This window comes from Eumetopias jubatus, unplaced genomic scaffold (genome assembly GCF_037043125.1).
Source record: "Eumetopias jubatus isolate StellerSeaLion01/CBP00866 unplaced genomic scaffold, mEumJub1_p1.0 scaffold_4, whole genome shotgun sequence".
NCBI lineage: Eukaryota > Metazoa > Chordata > Mammalia > Carnivora > Otariidae > Eumetopias > Eumetopias jubatus.
This window is the reverse complement of record NW_028274810.1, coordinates 126,994,765-127,012,614: the sequence shown is the minus strand read 5'-3', so window position 1 is coordinate 127,012,614 and position 17,850 is coordinate 126,994,765. Positions and strand designations below refer to the sequence as shown.

At 42.4% G+C, this 17,850-nt stretch overlaps 1 protein-coding gene across 2 annotated transcripts in view; it reads right to left on the bottom strand.

The window, feature by feature from the left end:
* The window catches only part of SNTB1 (syntrophin beta 1), a 229,604-nt gene that overhangs the window by 120,937 nt on the left and 90,817 nt on the right, over window positions 1–17,850 (bottom strand). For both annotated transcript variants that reach the window (XM_028090869.2, XM_028090870.2), the window contains exon 2: window positions 9,733–9,949. In XM_028090869.2, the coding sequence (XP_027946670.2) occupies window positions 9,733–9,949 (217 nt within the window). The remainder of the gene's footprint in view (window positions 1–9,732; window positions 9,950–17,850) is intronic.

Sequence of the window (17,850 nt, the reverse complement as noted above, 5' to 3'; positions counted from 1 at the left end):
CTGCAGACTCTTGACACTCCTCTCATGGGGTGCGCCAAAGAGGCCGAACTTCTAGTTCTTTAACAGAGCAATGTGTTTTCTTGCCTTGGTGCCTAGACCTATACTATCTCTGTTGTCAAGAATACTCTTTCTGTCTGCCTTCCCCAACCTTGGACCTGGCTAACTTCTATTTTTATTATTTGCATCTCGGCACAAATAGTCATTCCCCATTGCCCCCACCCTCCACCCCCTTCCAGAAACAGAACTTTGGATTAGGCAGCGCTCCCATGAAGGAGCATCCAGAGCATCCTTTCCTCCTGCATCACCTTTTCAAGTACTATTCTATAACTGCCAGCTTGCTTGCCCACATTCCCTCCCTGACAGTAAGCTGGGTCAGGGCAAGAACTCTGCCACTGTGGTGGCTCAGGACCTAGCCAAAAACCTGAACGGTCAAGACTGTCCAAAACGTTGAAATTTAAGAAAATGAAAGAAATCTCAACCAGGTTGGTTGGACCAGCAATGTGAAAATTCCTATCCTAGTATTGTTTAGGAACAAAGAAGGTACCTGTATGCCTATGGAGGTATTGTCTAAATGTATCTGTAGCTCTCTGTGCCCCCAAACCATCCACCCTGAGGCAAGTAAAATTCCATGCATGAGTTGAGGAAGGAGGGCAGGGCCTGCTCTGTGGATCCCCCTCTCTCTCCCTTCTACCCATCCCACAGTAGGTGATAACCTGCTTGAATAGAGGATGCCTGCATTATAGCACTGGGTTATTTTCAGAGGCTTCATTATCTCAGCTGGAAAATCCTGGGGCAGCTTTTTGCAAACCAAATGGAGTTCAATTAATGTATCGAGAGCAAAGGATCAAGACCTAAATACTGAGAATAAACATTAGCAAAAGTCTCTCAGCACCCAGATGGTCAAGTTCAACCTCTTGAAATGCTCTTAGAAGAGGGAAAACTGAGATTTTCCTGGAATGGTGCTTAGAGTCACGGAATGAACTAAAATGAACTCATCTTATTGGGTATTGATGAAATCACAGAACCATGCTTGGTGAGCATTCTCCTCAACTCTTTTTCTCAAGGCTATCCAAAAATAGTTAAATGCCCCTTTTCACTAGCTTAGCATTGCCAGGGAAACCTTACTTATTCATCTCCCACTGATTAAAAATGTATGATAATTAGGATGAATACTTAAGTTTATCTATGGAAGGAACAAATTTTCTTAAAAATAACAAGGCTATGAAAATGTTTTTTAAGCTCATTAAAATGAACCTTTTGTGCACTCTGTTGTATACAAAGATGCAAATTATGCTAGGGTTCTTTTGGGGGGAAACATAGTGGCTTGGCCATTTGTGTTCATCTCCTCTCCCTTAAAAGATCCCAGTAAAATATGTATAAGCCCACCAGAGAATGAGCACTCAATAAGTGTCTGGAGGACAGACAGCAATGGATCAGACAGTGAGGACAGACAGCTCAGTGATCGACTGCAAAGTAGAGAAGGAGCCAAGAACGTTACAACCTGAAGGGCTTGTATTCTCTCTAGAATTCCAGAGAAGTGTGAGCTCCTTGCCTCTGTACACCTGCAGGGGCTTGGAACCTCCCGAGAGAGAGTTAAGGGTGATTCAGGGCTGGAAACAGGATCGTATGTGAGCTTTGCAAGCTGAGTGGTGGGACTCTCATAAAGCTTTCAACCAGGTGTTCTCCCGCCAACCACACCCAAAGACTGGATAATTTTCCTAAGTAACTAAATGGACCCAGACAAAAGTTCCAAACACCAACATTTGCAGAATTGGAAGAGGTCTCTTGGTAAGGCTGACTTGCCAAACAGTAACTGTATCTGAATTCCCACCAACTGATAACCCCTCTCCCCACACACAGGCTCCAATAGGCTTTTTCATCCTTCAGTGTAAAAAATGAGCAGCTAGCAAAGGATCACCAAACATTTGAGGAAAACTCCAGCAAGTCAGATGAAGATCCAGACAAACAGACAAAATAATAATAATAATAATAGGAGAGACAAAGAGTACAAAGAAAACAAAACTAATTAATAGTCTCCAAGAATTAAGAGGAAAATACAGTATCCAGAAAACAACAAAATTCCATTAAAAAGGAACATTCAGAGAACAAAAAGAGCTAAAATAGCTGAAATTTAAACACGCTATATTCACAAGAAGGGTCACAAAAATAAAGTAAGAAAAAAAATGTGACAGAAGTAAGAGAGAAAGAAACAGACTTAGAAAATCAACCCAGGAGGTCATCTTTCCAACAGGGGATGCAGAGAGAGAAAGAGAACAAAGAAAACAGAGGAGGACATTGCCAAATACATAATATGAGAACATTCTCGAGGTCTCAGATATGAGTCTCTCAATTAGTTTACAAATAGGTTTCAAAATGAATGATAAATACCCACTGCTTTTTAATAATAAATCTTTCAGATCTATTTGATTTTTAACCTGTCTTTATTGTTTTAATAACATTTAAACTTTCATTTAACTTTTTTTTTCTTAAATGTTTTATTTATTTATTCACGAGAGTCAGAGAGAGGGAGAGAGAGAGAGAGAGAGGCAGAGGCAGAGGCAGAGGGAGAGTGAGAAGCAGGCTCACCACAGAGCAGGGAGCCTGATGCGGGACTCGATCCCAGGACTCTAGGATCATGACCTGAGCCGAAGGCAGACACTTAACCATCTGGGCCACCCAGGCGCCCTCATTTAAAATAACTTTTGAAGAGGAGTATCTTATCTATTTTCTTAGGTCTGTTACAAATGCTAAAGCCATGGGCGCCTGGGTGGCTCAATTGGTTAAGCGACTGCCTTCGGCTCAGGTCATGATCCTGGAGTCCCGGAATCGAGTCCCACATCGGGCTCCCTCCTCAGCGGGGAGTTTGCTTCTCCCTCTGACCCTCTTCCCTCTCATGCTCTCTATCTCTCATTCTCTCAAATAAATAAATAAAATCTTAAAAAAAAAAAAATGAATGCTAAAGCCATGCCCCCTTACTTTGCCTAACTATGTACACTTAAAAAAGAACAGCTATTTAGGGCTTTATTTCCTTCTTCAGATTTTTGACTAATTCAGCCCAACCTCTCTGAACTTTCCTTTCCCAACCACTTTTAAACAAATTGTTGAACTTGTTACTATGTATTTCACTTCCTGTATTTCTTAAAAGCAGAACGTGAGTGCTGTTGAATCAAACACCAAGATCATCTCTCTTTTTATGCATATCCTTCTATAGTAAGAAGAATATTTCACTAGGGGATGTCTAGGTAAGAAGCAAGAAGAGAAAGATAATAGATATGTGATAGAGGCTATAGTAGATAGAGGCAATGACAGACAGATAGAGGGACAGAGGTAACAGACAGATACAGACAGATGAATAAGCATGACCAAAATGGTGGTTCTGGTGGTAGAGGGAAGTCCGCACTTTCAAATGAAAGTGGTAGATCATCCAAAAGATAATATTCACTTTTTCTGTTTGTTTGATTTTAGTTTTATACTAAACTAGCTATGTGAGGAGGCTTCCAAGTCTATGGTGGTCTACAAATTCAGAAACCCTTCTGGTATGAACACCTGGATATACTAGATCAGATGTAGTAAGAAAAGGTTGCTTGTTTGGGCTTTAATGTACTGCTAAGCTGCAAAAAAAAAAACTCCCAGGTGCCCAAAAAAAGGGGGGTAAATGGGTGGGAAGGCACTGAAAACAAGGGTGGTGAGTATTATTCAAGCTGATCCCTGGAACGTGGAGTGGAGTGGGGTCATGGCAGGTAGTGGGTTGGTAGTGGGGGGGTGGGCTGAGGACTTGGAGTTCAATACATACATGATCGTTAAGGATCTGTAAGCCCATGACTTGGGAAACTAGAACGAGTTTCCTGCAGAGAGACAGAAATCCCAAAAGGATAAAAACCTCTGTGAAAGAATGTCTTACAAAATAATCTCTGCTCAACAGCTTGGGGAGATGACCCGGAAACTTCTTTCTGCTGGGGAAAACAAACAAACAAACAAAAAAACCTCCCCCCTCCCCTTGTACCCAGGACTGAGGGTATTTTGATTGAAAGTTGCATTTATGGCACAATTATGCTGCCAGGAATTAGGGATGTCTACACTGGCACCAAACCATCACAACAGTTAAATGTGGTCAGGGTTAGTAAGCACATTGTATAGATAAGGAAGCTATCATAGATAGATGAATTTGGTAATTCATTTAAAGTGAAAGGGACTAAGTGACAGAACTGGGATTCAAACTCCTATCTTCTAACCTCAATTCCACCAGTATTAGTGGGCAGTTAATTTGGGCCTCTTATTTTAGACACTGAAACTGTGTCCACTGACTACAGTGCCAATGTAAATTGATTTTACATTTTCCCTTTGTTTCCAAAATGCAGTGTCAATTATGGTGTGGCTGGCGATACTTTCAGTTATGAGGCCACCACAGTGTGTCCAACTAAGATTGAAGAAAACAGAACCAAGAAAGTAGACATCTTGTGAGCCTCTTAAAAGGAGAAGCACTTCACAAGCAAGGATTTACGGTGGAGAGAAGATGGACAGAAGAACTGTGTGAATCTTCATTCCGGATGAACTAATAGAGGGGCCTTTTCAATAGTGTTCCAAGTTCAAAGAATATGGTTGAAAACTCTACATAAGCTTTGGGTGAGGGAGACAACAGTGTGCCCCCAAACACTGGGAAAAGGAGGAAATAAGGCTAAACTAGTAAAATGATTACTCTTTTCTGGTGGTTGCCAAAAGACCATGTGTTTACAAACGTGTAACTGAAGTACCTGGGATCATCTAAAACCCGGAACGAAGTCATATGGGAGCAATGTTGAGGAGCCAAGACTAGAAAGTGATTTAATTTGAAGTCCGATGTTCTGATCCCCATCAGGAATAAGACTGGGTGAACAGAAGGGGGGGGGCATCTATTTGGGGGAGCCCTGCCCATTTAGGTACAGCCCAAAGGAGATGGGGGTCTCAGTAAAGTAGTAATTACCATTATGGCCACCTTAGCAAGGCTCTCCTGATCCCAGAAGGAGTGGCTTCCAGTTTCCCTGTCTAAAATACACTTCTTCAGGTCTGTTAGCATCTCTTGTATTGATACCTTTGGTGACAATTTAATTTCTCACATGGAGAGAATACACTGCTTAGGCTGCCTTGAAAGTCCATATTGGTTTTGTTACTTTGAACAAAATTCACTAATGGGTTGTTCTGGGTTATTTAAGTTTGCTGAGCCTGGCAGGATAGAACTGTGTTTTTATTTGTTCTTTTACTCCCAAGGTTATTTAGTGGAAGTTTTTTTTTCTTCTTTTAAACTTTGAGAAGGTAAGAATACCAAAAACGGACAGACGAATATGCCATGTATCATTAACATATCATATATTTTTGAATGCCTGCTTTGTATCATTTTAAAATGATAACATGGGTGTTCCAGACCTCAAGGGTCTTAATGACTTTAAGAGGTAGGCACATAAGAAAAAAATCTCAAGTCCTTATAAAGGGTGCCATGATGGCCAGATCTACACACTAGGTATAGTGGGACCAGTGCCTCACTTATGCTGATTTTTAATAGGCGACCAAGGAAATTGTCAGGTGAGTGAATTATTTAAGGGTGGCTGGGGCATAAATGATGAGATGGGAGGAACTGGACACTTAGGGAAGACCCAGAACCTCATAAGGTTTTTATGTAATACTGGGGAGTTTTGAGATTAGTGAAGGGGACAGGGTGCCATCTTGAGCAAATGGATAAATCCTGAGTGTGAAACACTCCCTTGGCTAGCTGGGTGTAGGGTAGATGGTGGAGGATGGGGAAGGGGCAAGCCAGAAATGAAGCACCTGGTAGGGAATATGTCCAAAGAGTCTGGAGAACGGGGGATATAGCCCTGGACCAGAGCAGCGAAGAGCTGAATATGAACAACGAGGTATTTAGATATTTATGAAGTGACATATTCTTGAGGATGTAGTGCCTGCTCGGTGACCTTTTCCAAAGAAAGAGCCGCAATCCTGCCTGCTATTCTATGGAGGTTTCTATTTGAGAAACTGAACATTAGAGTTTTTAATGCAAACTCTTAAGTAGCTAGCTGTGTGTCACCAACCGAGGGGATGAGCCCCAAGATGAGGGGGCGTTTGTCATCGCTACTCAAGTTTTAGCATCCAAGAGCCCATGAAGTCCTGGCCATTGTCCCTACGGTTTAGGTGGGCTGTTCCACCAGGTGCTACAGTCACAGGAACTTGGGTATCATGATTAAGAAACTGGGCTTCCTGCTGGAACCCCAGATCTACTGTTTGTTTCCACTCTCCTTTCTGAACTAAATTTCCTTGTCTATACAATAGAAGCTTAGAGTACCTACGACCAGGGTCGTTATTTAGATCGAATGAGATACTTGCTTAAATTCACGCATAAGTGGCAGAACCCAGATTCTATCATGGATCTAGCTGACTGCAGAGTCGACTCTCCCTTTCTCCTTCTTTCTCTTTCATGTTTAACATACGCATTATTTTCATATTTTAAGAAATACTACAATTTCAGTTTCTATTGCCCCTTTGACCTAAGAGATATTTCACAGAGATTTTAAAAATCCAAGAAGAAGGGCTTATTGTGCTTCAGTGTGGCAAATAATTTTCTACTTTGATTCCACTATCATCAGAGAATGCTGTTTGTGGTATTCCAACCTCGGGAAATTTATTGCATTTTTGGTGAGCTAATCTATAGTTAATTTTGTCAATGTTCTGCCTGGATTTGAAAGGAAAATATATTCTTTATTATCAGTGTACAAAGTTTGTGATGTATCCCAATCTCCCTTATTAATTATGCTGTTTGGGTCTTTTATATCTTTACTGACCTTTTGTCCACTTGGATGGAGAGTATGTTGAAATGCCTACTATTAGTACATTTCTGTTTTGTCTTGCATCTCCTAGAGTTTCCACTATAAAGGCCGCTGCTGTGTTATTGGGTGCTCATTCACAAGTGGTGAATGTTCCTTGTGCACTCTGGCCTTTAGCGGCAACCGGTCCTTTGTCCTGTTTTGTGCTTTCAGTCTGCATTTTACCTTATCGTATAGCAAGCTCAAAACTGGTAGCTTTTGTCAGTGTTGTTAGTCTGCATTTGCCTCGTACGCTTTGCCCATCTCTTTGGTTTCTGCCTTTTAAAATCCCTTTGCGTTAGGTGTGTCTTGGGTCCAGCACCGAGTTGGGTTTGGCAGAGTCCACCTCTCTGACTGGTACATTGTACTCTGCCTAGCATGTTACCAGAGTTCTGTAAAATATTTGTTTCCTTTTTCCTTTTCTTTTCTTCCTCAACCAGGGTCAAGACTCACCTAAAACCATGACCTTTTTTTTTCCCCCCCAGCTTTACTGAGGTACAATTCACAAAATTTTAAGATTTTTAAAGCGTATAGCATGGTGATTTGATATACGTGTACATCGTCAGAGGTCAATCTCCTTGGCCGCAGTTCTGGGTCTGTCTGGACTTAAGTCCCCCCCAGACCCTCTGGCTTAGCTGGAGTCCCATTTTCAGTTCCCCCCTGTGGTTCTCACCTCCTGGCAGGACAGGCTCCTCCGCACCACCTCACCAGTAGTGGACTTGAAGACCACGGATATGAAAGTTTACAAATGCATTCCCTCTTCTGGCTTGACGGATGGAGTCCCCAATGTTTGAACCAAGGCCTGATGTCTCCCAAAATATTCTTTAAAACAGAATGCGGTGCCTCAGGAGGGAGTTGTAACATATAGTCCACAGCTGGAAAGAAGCCTAGAAATCACTGACTTAAACTCTCTCCCCAGGCATGAATCTCTTCTACAATACTCCACATTTTCTAGGCTCTGCCTTTTTCTGGTATTGGTGAACTGACACTGTCACCCACACTATAGGCCTGCATTTGAAACCCAGCAAAACCATATATTAGCTCTATGATGTTTGGAACTTATATAAGAGCTGAGCCTCCATTTTTTATCTACAGAATGGAGACAAAGCAAAACTCAGAGGGCTGTTAAGAGGACCAAGCAGGGTCACAGATTCAAGGACGGGGCAGGAAATGTGAAGGACCAGGCAAGTAGCTAATAGGAACCCCCAAGGGTATGGCAATAGGAGTGACGAGGAGAGTCCATTCCCTTGTACGAGAAGCCTCTACTGGGCTCCTGCAAATTGGAAACCTGCCTGCAGCAACACGGGCCAAATAATCTCACCAGATCTTTCCACTGTTCTAGAAAAGCTGAAATCTGGCTTTCTAATGTGAAATTTCCCAATGATTCAATGTGGTAAGTAATGCCAATTTCTTTCAAACACCAGACACACCATATCTGCGGGCTGGGCACACCTGTCGGCAGTCTCTGGTCTGAAGTAATTAGCATAATGCCCAGCACGAGATAGGCACTTGATAAATTAGGAATTCACCAGATCTAACACCTTAGACATCAGACTCTTGGAAGAAAGGACCTGTCTGACTGGGTAGCCTAGAGACCGGGAAAGATCAGGCCCAGAGTAACCAGAACATCAACTGCAGGCCCAGGAAATCAGCAGAAATCGAGCGGGACAAAGCAGAGAACAGGTTGGAGTGGCTCATGCCTGCTCAGTCGGCCTGCTCCGATTCCTCCCTGGCTGATGGTCCTCTCTCTCTCCTGCAACCACAGCTCTGAGCCCTGGGCAGACGTACTGGTGTGGGAGGGGAGCAGGCTACATCCTGCAGCTGCTGGAGTCAGCCAGGCTAGTGGCTTCCTTCGAGCAAGCTTATTAGGAAAAGAACGAAAAAAGCTTTGAGCTCTGAGCCAAGGAGGCAACTTCCTCCCTGTCCCTATTCCCTTTGGCTTTTCCCCATCAGCAACTCAGAACGTAGCCAAATACATCCTACTCGGGTGGGCTGCCCCTGTCCCACACATATTACAAATAAGGGCCAGCAGAGCTGTCCCTATTTTTAGCATCTGAATGTGGCTGCCAAGATCACCAAGATTCCCCATTTGCTGGCTCAATTCCTCTCCCTCTCCTCCACATCTCTTATTTTCCTCCCAAATAGACGTTTTCTGTTCGGATGAGTTAAAGTAAGATATCTGGGGGAACAGGGACCCCAGATATTTGCTTGTCTTGCTAAACTTTTTATAATCACCACAGACTGGGTGATATCTCCCGTGGCAAGAGAAATCATGTACAGACTTCGAGAAATAGCACTCCAGGGTTGGATCAAAGCCACTCCTTTTTCTCTCTTAAGCATAAAGACAGGCTTAGAGCAGAAAACTGCAGTAAGGATCCTCTTGTGGAAACTTCCAAGTACACAGTTGAGGGCACCGAGGTCCAGGGGGGCTGATGTGCTTACTACTACCTAACATTAATAACAAATATTATGATACCTTATATTCATGAAGGTTCTCCTGTACTAAGCACTTCACATGGATTTCCAGCTCAGTGAGGTATCTATTTCTATTATTCCCGTTTTACAGAGGACAAAACTGAGGTTTCTTGGTTTGTGAAACTTGCCCAAAGTCCCATACACTAGCAATGGTAGACGCAGGGAAGACACTTACGATCCAATTCTTCAACTCTTCCCAGAACCAAAGCTCAGCGCACGGATTAGTCATTAGGATAAAAGAAAGGAAGAAGAATTGAAGAAGAGAGGGAGGGAGGGAGGTGGCCGGGGCTTGAACATGCACATTATCTCAGCAGGGCCCTTTCAGGCTTTTCTCTGGAAACTGCTGAGTGTTTTGAGAACATAAGCATGGCCCTCACAACCTCAGCGGCCACCACGTGGCTGAGATCCAGAGGTCCCTGGCCGCCTTTACCTGTTCTCAGGGTCAGCAGAGGCCAGACTCCGGGTGACAAAGCACATCTTGAGGGGGATGTTCTTCCGATCTCTGTGGAAGGAGCACGGCTGTGATGACAAGGCATCTGAGGACCCGGCCCCTAACCGAGGGGATTCTGGCGGAGGTGTTTCCCAGCCAATCTCTGATACTGGGGAGCCTTTCTTCACATAGGGTGTGGCTTCTCGCATGTACTTCACTGCAAGGAAAAAGACAACAACAGTGCTTTTAAGTACATCGCGGCTGAATTTCTGGAAAGTCTGGTTGCGTTTTCGAAACTTGCATCAGATGAGCTCTTAATACCAACGCTCTTAAATTCTGAACAAGAGTCACAATTTCTGTTCCTCTCAAAACAGTTTTTCTGTTATTTAAATTCTATAGCAAAGTGGTATTTAGAACTTGCTATTACAATGACCTGAATTGAGAATTACTTTCAACTTTTTTCAATGATGACAACTTTTATCTTTTCTGATTTTAAGTTGCATTCTGGCGAAGAGGCTGAAACACAAATGGGCAGAGAAGGAGAAAGCATAACTTAGGCTTAAAGGCACATAATTGTTCGATACAGAAGCAGGGAATCTGGTAGCCATATTCTCTACGTCCTTATTCAGAAGTAAGAAGAACAGGCTTTTCAAGTTAATAGTGCTAAGAAAACATATATGCAAAAAGAAAAAAAAACAACCCTCACATAAAAGGATACTTATTTTGCAACGGAAAAAGATTTGTAAGAGCAAAAATACCTTCTGTAAGAGCTGAAAACTAGGATCAACCTAAATGTCCATCAGAAAAATAATAAATTGTAAGACATCTACACATTTTTAAAAATGAGATAGATACAGATGTTTTGATGTAGAAAGACCTACAAGATCTATTATTAGTTTAAAAAATGGTAGAGAGAAGTACATATACTGTAATCTTTTGTATCTAAATCATAAATACATAGCCTTGCATATATACAAATATTTCTGGATAGGAACATAACAAAATGTTAACAGCAGTTAGCTCTGGGGAGTGGAAATGAAAGTCAAGCTGTATTACCCTTTTATACCATTTTATGTTTAGCCAATATGTGCCTATTATGAGAATAAAATTTAAAAGAAACAAAAATACTTCCAGAGCTGAGTAGAGCAGACTGAAAGTCTGCTCTTTGATATGTTTCCTTGGTCTTAAGAAGTTACTTGCCTAAACTGAGGGTTGCTGGAGTGGTGGGGGGTGGGAGGGATGGGGTGGCTGGGTGATAGACACTGGGGAGGGTATGTGCTATGGTGAGCGCTGTGAATTGTGTAAGACTGTTGAATCACAGACCTGTACCTCTGAAACAAATAATACATTATACATTAATCAAAAAAAAAAAAGAAGAAGAAGAAGAAGATAGCAGGAGGGGGAAGAATGAAGGGGGGGAAATCGGAGGGGGAGACGAACCATGAAAGACTATGGACTCTGGGAAACAAACTGAGGGTTCTAGAGGGGAGGGGGGTGGGAGGGTGGGTTAGCCTGGTGATGGGTATTAAAGAGGGCACGTTCTGCGTGGAGCACTGGGCGTTACATGCAAACAATGAATCATGGACACTACATAAAAAACTAATGATGTAATGTATGGTGATTAACATAACATAGTAAGAAAAAAAAACTAAAAGAAAAGTTATTTGCCTCTTCTGAATTTAAGCATTTGGTCCTTAGACAGCTTTTGTATTGACAGGGCAACTAGATTCTTGGAAGGTGCAATATAAACTTCCCTATCCTTCTCTCTGTCACTCACACAGTTTGGTTCTGTGCTGCTTTGCAGGAGGGAATTGGGCTAAGTTCCTTACTGGTATCTGTTATTACAAATGGCAGTGGACTGGAATGGGTACACATCGGAAGATATTTACTCCAGACGTTTGGTGATTCAAGTCCACAAACTAGCACCTTTATGGCACAAGACATGGGGTCAGGCTTATAGAGACCACCAAAATAAGCAATAGGTAGTTTCCATACTCAAGAATTCCAAAATGATGGGTGACTCCAATGGATGCTGCTGGGTCCCCTCAGACCCTTTCCACCAGCCTGAGCACGTATTTCCTAGATGCTGTGTGCTGGCTGAGAACAACTCTTAAGCTGCCCACCTGTTCCAGAAAATAGCTGTTGACCCAATAGAAGCCAGCAAGTCTGGGAAGCTACAGAGTTGCTTCTTGATGCCCCAGAGAGAGGCTCTGCTTCTTGGGAACCCCACCTAAGATGGTGACATCATACAAATACATAAAATATGGCACAAAGCAAAGAGCACTGTGTGTTGTAACAGGAATAAAGTACGTTGGAGGAACTCACAAGGAAACTGAATCTAGGAGTATGAGGACAAGTTAGGTTCACAGCAATTTAATAAGGCCAAACACACCAAGATGCACGTAATATGGACAGATACTAGGGAACTCGACCATAGGTCATATTAATTCAAGACAGAGATGTCATTTAGTACCAACACATATTTGAAAAGGTTTCAGGGTTTTAACTGAATATAAGGGCAATTAGGAGAAAACAGCTCCACGGTCACCACAAACCTGTTAGCACAAGCTGCCATTATGGAAGAAGAAAGGGCATTCACGGACGGGTGTATTTTAAGGAATATTATTTATTCATGGGCAATATATTTAAAGAGGAACACAAATATACCTCAGGACAAATGCAGAAAATTTAGGGGGACAGATTTAAGCTGTCCAAAGCTGGAGTAAATAGATCTATTTTGAAGACACTTAATTTTTTTTATCTCTAAAAATGTCTTAGTAGAAGCTAGAACACTGCTTAGCTTTGTACATTATTGACTTGTACTTATTATATACAGGAAATTCTAGTATCAGCTGAGATGGTTTGAAGGTTCCCCTTTGGTTGTATAATTATTCTTCCAGATGGAGTAGGAGATGAGTGTGGTGGAAGTGAGAATCCAGAGATGCTTCATGAAGTGGGTGTCATTTGAACTTGGCCTTAAAAGGTAGACAGGACTTTAAATGCAGAGATAGGAACAACAGTCCTTCTTTTATATAATGTACTCTTATTTACAAATCGCACTGCAGTCCCCTAAGAAAGAAAAGTTGGACCTTGGTTTGAAGGGGAATAAAGAACAAACATTTATTATACACCTAATGATGAATGGAACCAGGGGCTTTACATATCTTCCCACACTTAAGCTGCAAAATAACTATTCAAGGCACCACATTTTTTTTTTAAAGATTTTATTTATTTATTTGACAGAGAGAGACATAGCGAGAGAGGGCACACAAGCAGGGGGAGTTGGAGAGGGAGAAGCAGGCGGGAGCCCGATGTGAGGCTCGATCCCAGGACCCTGGGATCACGACCTGAGCCGAAGGCAGACACTTAACGACTGAGCCACCCAGGCGCCCCAAGGCACCACTATATTTATAAGACAACTAAGGTCCAGAGGAAGAAACCGGGTAAGGGATCTTCCACTTTTTGAGTATCCGTGTATGTACAAGCAGTGAAAGAATAAGTTGCTATTCCTTTCAGACCCTGCTAAAAAGAAATGGCTTGGAGGGCTATTCTTATTCTGATGGACACCAGGAGCTTTACATACGTTATCCTTTGCCAGACTAGCATTATTTTACACATCGGCACAATGAGCACAGAAGTTTAGCTTATGTGGCTGGTGAGCGGTGGAGCTGGAGTTTGACTTCCCAGAGATCACCTTCTTTAATGACAAGTGGCTACCTCACCTAGCTAACAAAGGCAAAATGACAAGCTAATAGGCTTGGACTTTATTCCACAGGCGGAGCTGATAGCCACGGTGGTCTTGGTCTGTGAGTGAGGGGAATCGGAGGCTAGCTATAGAGAGAAGTCTGGCAAGTGAGGTCAGGTGTACTAAAGAGAAAAGGTATCAGAGGTAGATCCACTAATTACGGAGCCACTGGGTACCGTAAGCGGTACTCAAAATATCCACGGAAAGTGCAAGGGTCCCAGAAATGTGTGGTTTGAGCCACTCATGGGCAGAAGCATGGGGAGTATGGCAAGTCCTGGGCCAGAAGCAATACTGACCAAGTAACCACTTCCTGTGCCGCACAGAACTTGGGGAATTTATGGAGAGAAGACGTAACAATGCCTTGAAGAAAGGCCTGGAAATGATATTCAAAATAGTAATCCTTTTAACTGACCAACTGAAAATAAGGACAGAGAAAATAAGTTAACAAGGTAGGGATGGTCATTTAAAGGTTTCTTCATTCATCCCAAATCCAATTATTCATCATGTGCTGAGGACTATGCTATCCACGTGTGATGATTAAAAACAAAAAAAGGCCCAGTTTAAAAAAATGTAAGCCTGTGAAAGGGCGAAGGGAAGTGAGTAGGTGGTGTGAGTTCTTGTGTTAATCTTACACCTGGTTTAAGGAGGGCCCAAGCTAGAGGAGTCTCTAGGGGACTGGCAAAATCAAATGCAAATCCCTTCTGGAGGAAGGCAATTTCATCCTTGGCTTCAAAGAGTTCCTATGAATCACTTTCAAGGGCAATGAACAGCATAAAGTAAGAAAATGTTGCTCACATAGAAATGAGGTAGCATGAGCAAGAACTAGGAAAAATAACTGAAAGCACTGACAGTCCCAACAGAAACTACAAAGCAACAAATACGTTTACCATGTGTAAAGAAACAAATGAAAGTCTGAGAGAATCTGCCACAGAATATTTTTTTTAAGATTTCATTTATTTGAGAGAGAGAGAGCAATCAGGGGGAGAGGGGCAAAGGGAGAGGGAAAGTGAGAATCTCAAGCAGACACCCCGCTGAGTGTGGAGCCCAATGTGGGGCTCGATCTCACCACCCTGAGATCACGGCCTGAGCCCAAATCAAGAGTCAGATGCTCAACCGACTGAGCCACCCAGGCACCCCTTCCAGAGAATATTTTTTTAAAAAGTGACCTAACAGATTGGTAAAATAACAAAACAGAATATCTAGTAGTAGTAGCTGTAATAATAATTACTGCTATATAATATAGGATTATAATAAATAAACCAGAATTAAAACTTCAATAGGTAGGGCGCCTGGGTGGCTCAGATGGTTAAGCGTCTGCCTTCGGCTCAGGTCATCAACCCAGGATCCTGGGATCGAGTCCCGCATCGGGCCCCCTGCTCCTTGGGAGCCTGCTTCTCCCTCTGCTTCTCTCTCTCTCTCTCTCTCCCTCTGTCTCTCATGAATGAATAAATAAAATCTTTAAAAAAAAAACACTTCAATAGCTAGACATATTAAAGAAGAAATTAGTGAGTGAATTGTAGATCAGAAGAAATTTTACAGAATGTAGCACAAAAATATAAAAATATGGAAAACATGGAATAGAGATGTGGAGGATGAAGTGAGAAGGTCTAATGTATGTCTAACTGGAGCCCCAAAAGGAAAGACAGAATGTGGCAGAGGCTAAGGATTTTCCTGAAGGAAAGACAACAACCCACGACTTTAAGAAACCTGACTTAATTTTGATAAACACCACCTGTGCTCTTCCCCATCAAGACAAAGAGAAATAAGGGGTCATTGTGCTTTCAACCTCAGGTAGGCTAAGCCTCTCCTTAGAATCCATGTTTCTTCTGAGAACTTTAGATATCACCTCTCCCTTTCACTAAAGTTTTGTAAGGAAGATTCAGTCAAATCCCTAAATGAGTTCAGCGGTCTCTGGCACCACCAGAAAGCAAGTTTGCAATTTCAAGGGGAAAAAAACAAGGAAACAAAGAGATTATCATCATCGTCCCTGAACAAGATATGCGGAAATCACTGAACTGTTTCCACATCAGTCTTGAGGAAAAACAGGTAACATCAACACATCCCTGCATAAAGCCCCTTTGTTCAGGAGTCTTGCTTCTTCTTGATATGTATAGAAGAGAGAAAATGGAGAAACTGGTTTTTGTGTATAACAAAGAAAGCAACAGAAAACTACCATTGGCTTTCTCCAAGGGCCCACAATTTCTGGTCCAGAGGAAATAATAAAATTGTCAGAATATCCCTTCTTGCTACAAGGCTTGGTCATCAGTTCTGAGCATAATTCCGCTGTCGAGCTGTCCCTCTCCAATCACCAACTGAGGCCTGAGGCTAAGTCCCTTCTCCCCTCAATCAGAGAGTAAGAACAGTGTGGCCACACCTGGGTGTGGTAAAAGCAGAGCCTCTAACAGAAAACAAAGCATGTGTGAAACCTTTTCTTCGTTCTTGGTGCCTTAGCCTCTTGAGATTTCTACACCTTGCAATCAAAATAATGAGAGGATTTAATTCAGGAAGGGTACAGTGTTACCCAAAGACTAGATATGACTGCAATAGGTGTCCCAATTACAGTGTATTAAATGATAGGGAGGTTTTTCTTTTACTAAAAGTCTAGAGCAAAAGAAAAGGGCTGCCAGGACAAGCTTTGCTCCCTGAAGTTGTCAGGGGCTCAGCCCTCTGCCCCCTTCCTGCTCTGCATCTCTGGCCTGCCATCTGATAACCCAAGATGGCTGCTTGAGTGCCCGCCATTATGACCAATTACCCATCAGCAAGAAGGAGGAAAAAGTAAAGGACACACCACGCTTCCTCCCTTAAAGAACACTTTCAGAAGCTGACACAGTCCATCTGCCTACAAACCATCGGCCAGCATTTAGCCACAGAGCCATTTCTGGAGGGAAAAGAAATTTTACCCTTAACTCTGGTGCCAACCCAGCTAAAAACTGGTGTAGAAGGGAGGCTACTATTGTGGAAGAAGAAGAGAACAGATATTAAGGGACAACTCTCAGTTTCTATCACACAAAGATATCCCTAATGCTGTCAGCCCATCACAGCTAATTTTATGACACATAAGTACAAATAAATGTGTTGGAGAGATCAGAAAAAAGCACAATGATTAGATTCCATGAACTTCGCTAAGTGTTTTTTGCATACTAACTCATTAGAACTTCACAACAACTCTATGATGCAAGCACGGCGATCATCCTCATTTTAGCAAGGATGCAACGACGGGAAAGGGTTAAGTCATATCCCCAGATTACAGTGCTAGAAAAGGCAGAAGGCAGAGTCAAATCCAGTCAGCCTGGCTCCACAGTTCTTGTTTTTAACGACGAAGTAATACTGTTTGTCACACTTTTTTTTTTGTTTAATTAATTGAATGTGTGTGTATGTGTGTGTGTATTTAAGGCAACATTTTAATGCACTGGGAGAAAACATCCAATTAAGTGGCTATTGCCTGTAACATAAGACAGCTTGATTTTGTAAGCCTAAACTATTAAACTATGGCATTTCAATAAATGCCTTGTAAGACACTGTAGTATGTATGCATAATAGAGGGTTTAAGAGCTAGCGTTTGCATAATTACACTTCCATGTGCTTACAGACAGTAATTTCAGGCAACGAGCTGTTGAAACAGATCAAGAAGAGCCAGGCCCCAGTTCAGGGTGCTCATAATCAGAACTAATTAATGAACCATGCCCTTTCTGGGCATCATGAATTAAAAACTGTGGTTGAGCAATTAAAATTCCAATCTTCACTTGCAAAAAATAAAAAGCGGGGGTGGGGGGAGGAGAGCCGTAAGGAGTGGTCTTCAAACCAATAATCCACCAAGTCACTTTCAATACGTTTCTGGTTTGTCATCTCAAGGACGAGCAGTTGTAAAGCTTTCAAAAGAACCTTCAGCAGAGCCCAAGTTTGTGAAGGCCCCAAGTTGCAACAATTAAATCTTTGTTGAGGTGGCCAGATGACATTTGAAAGGAAAAGCACATACAGGCTACTAATGAGGAAATGCTTGAGGCAAATCCAATCAGCTCTCCAACTAGGCTGGTTTCTGAGGAGCCAGCGAGTCCTCTGACACGTGCGAGTCTTCTTAAAAATAACAACAAAAACAACACCAGAAAAAAGGATTTCCAGATTACAGGAAGGAAAATAAATATTTCATTACTCTGGGGGAGGTGAACACAAAATGTGCATTTTCTAATGTGATTAAGGCGGAGAGGTGACCAGCTGGAGGCAAGAAATCTGGGCATTCGGACCGCGGGTGAAGCTTTCAGGTTGGGGACAGGTGGGTGACAATGGGATTTGCTGACAAAATGCCACATAAGACCTTCCCTTCATGGCATCTTCCTAGGCCATCTCAGGGAGGAAAGGAGCGGAGGGGGCTCATC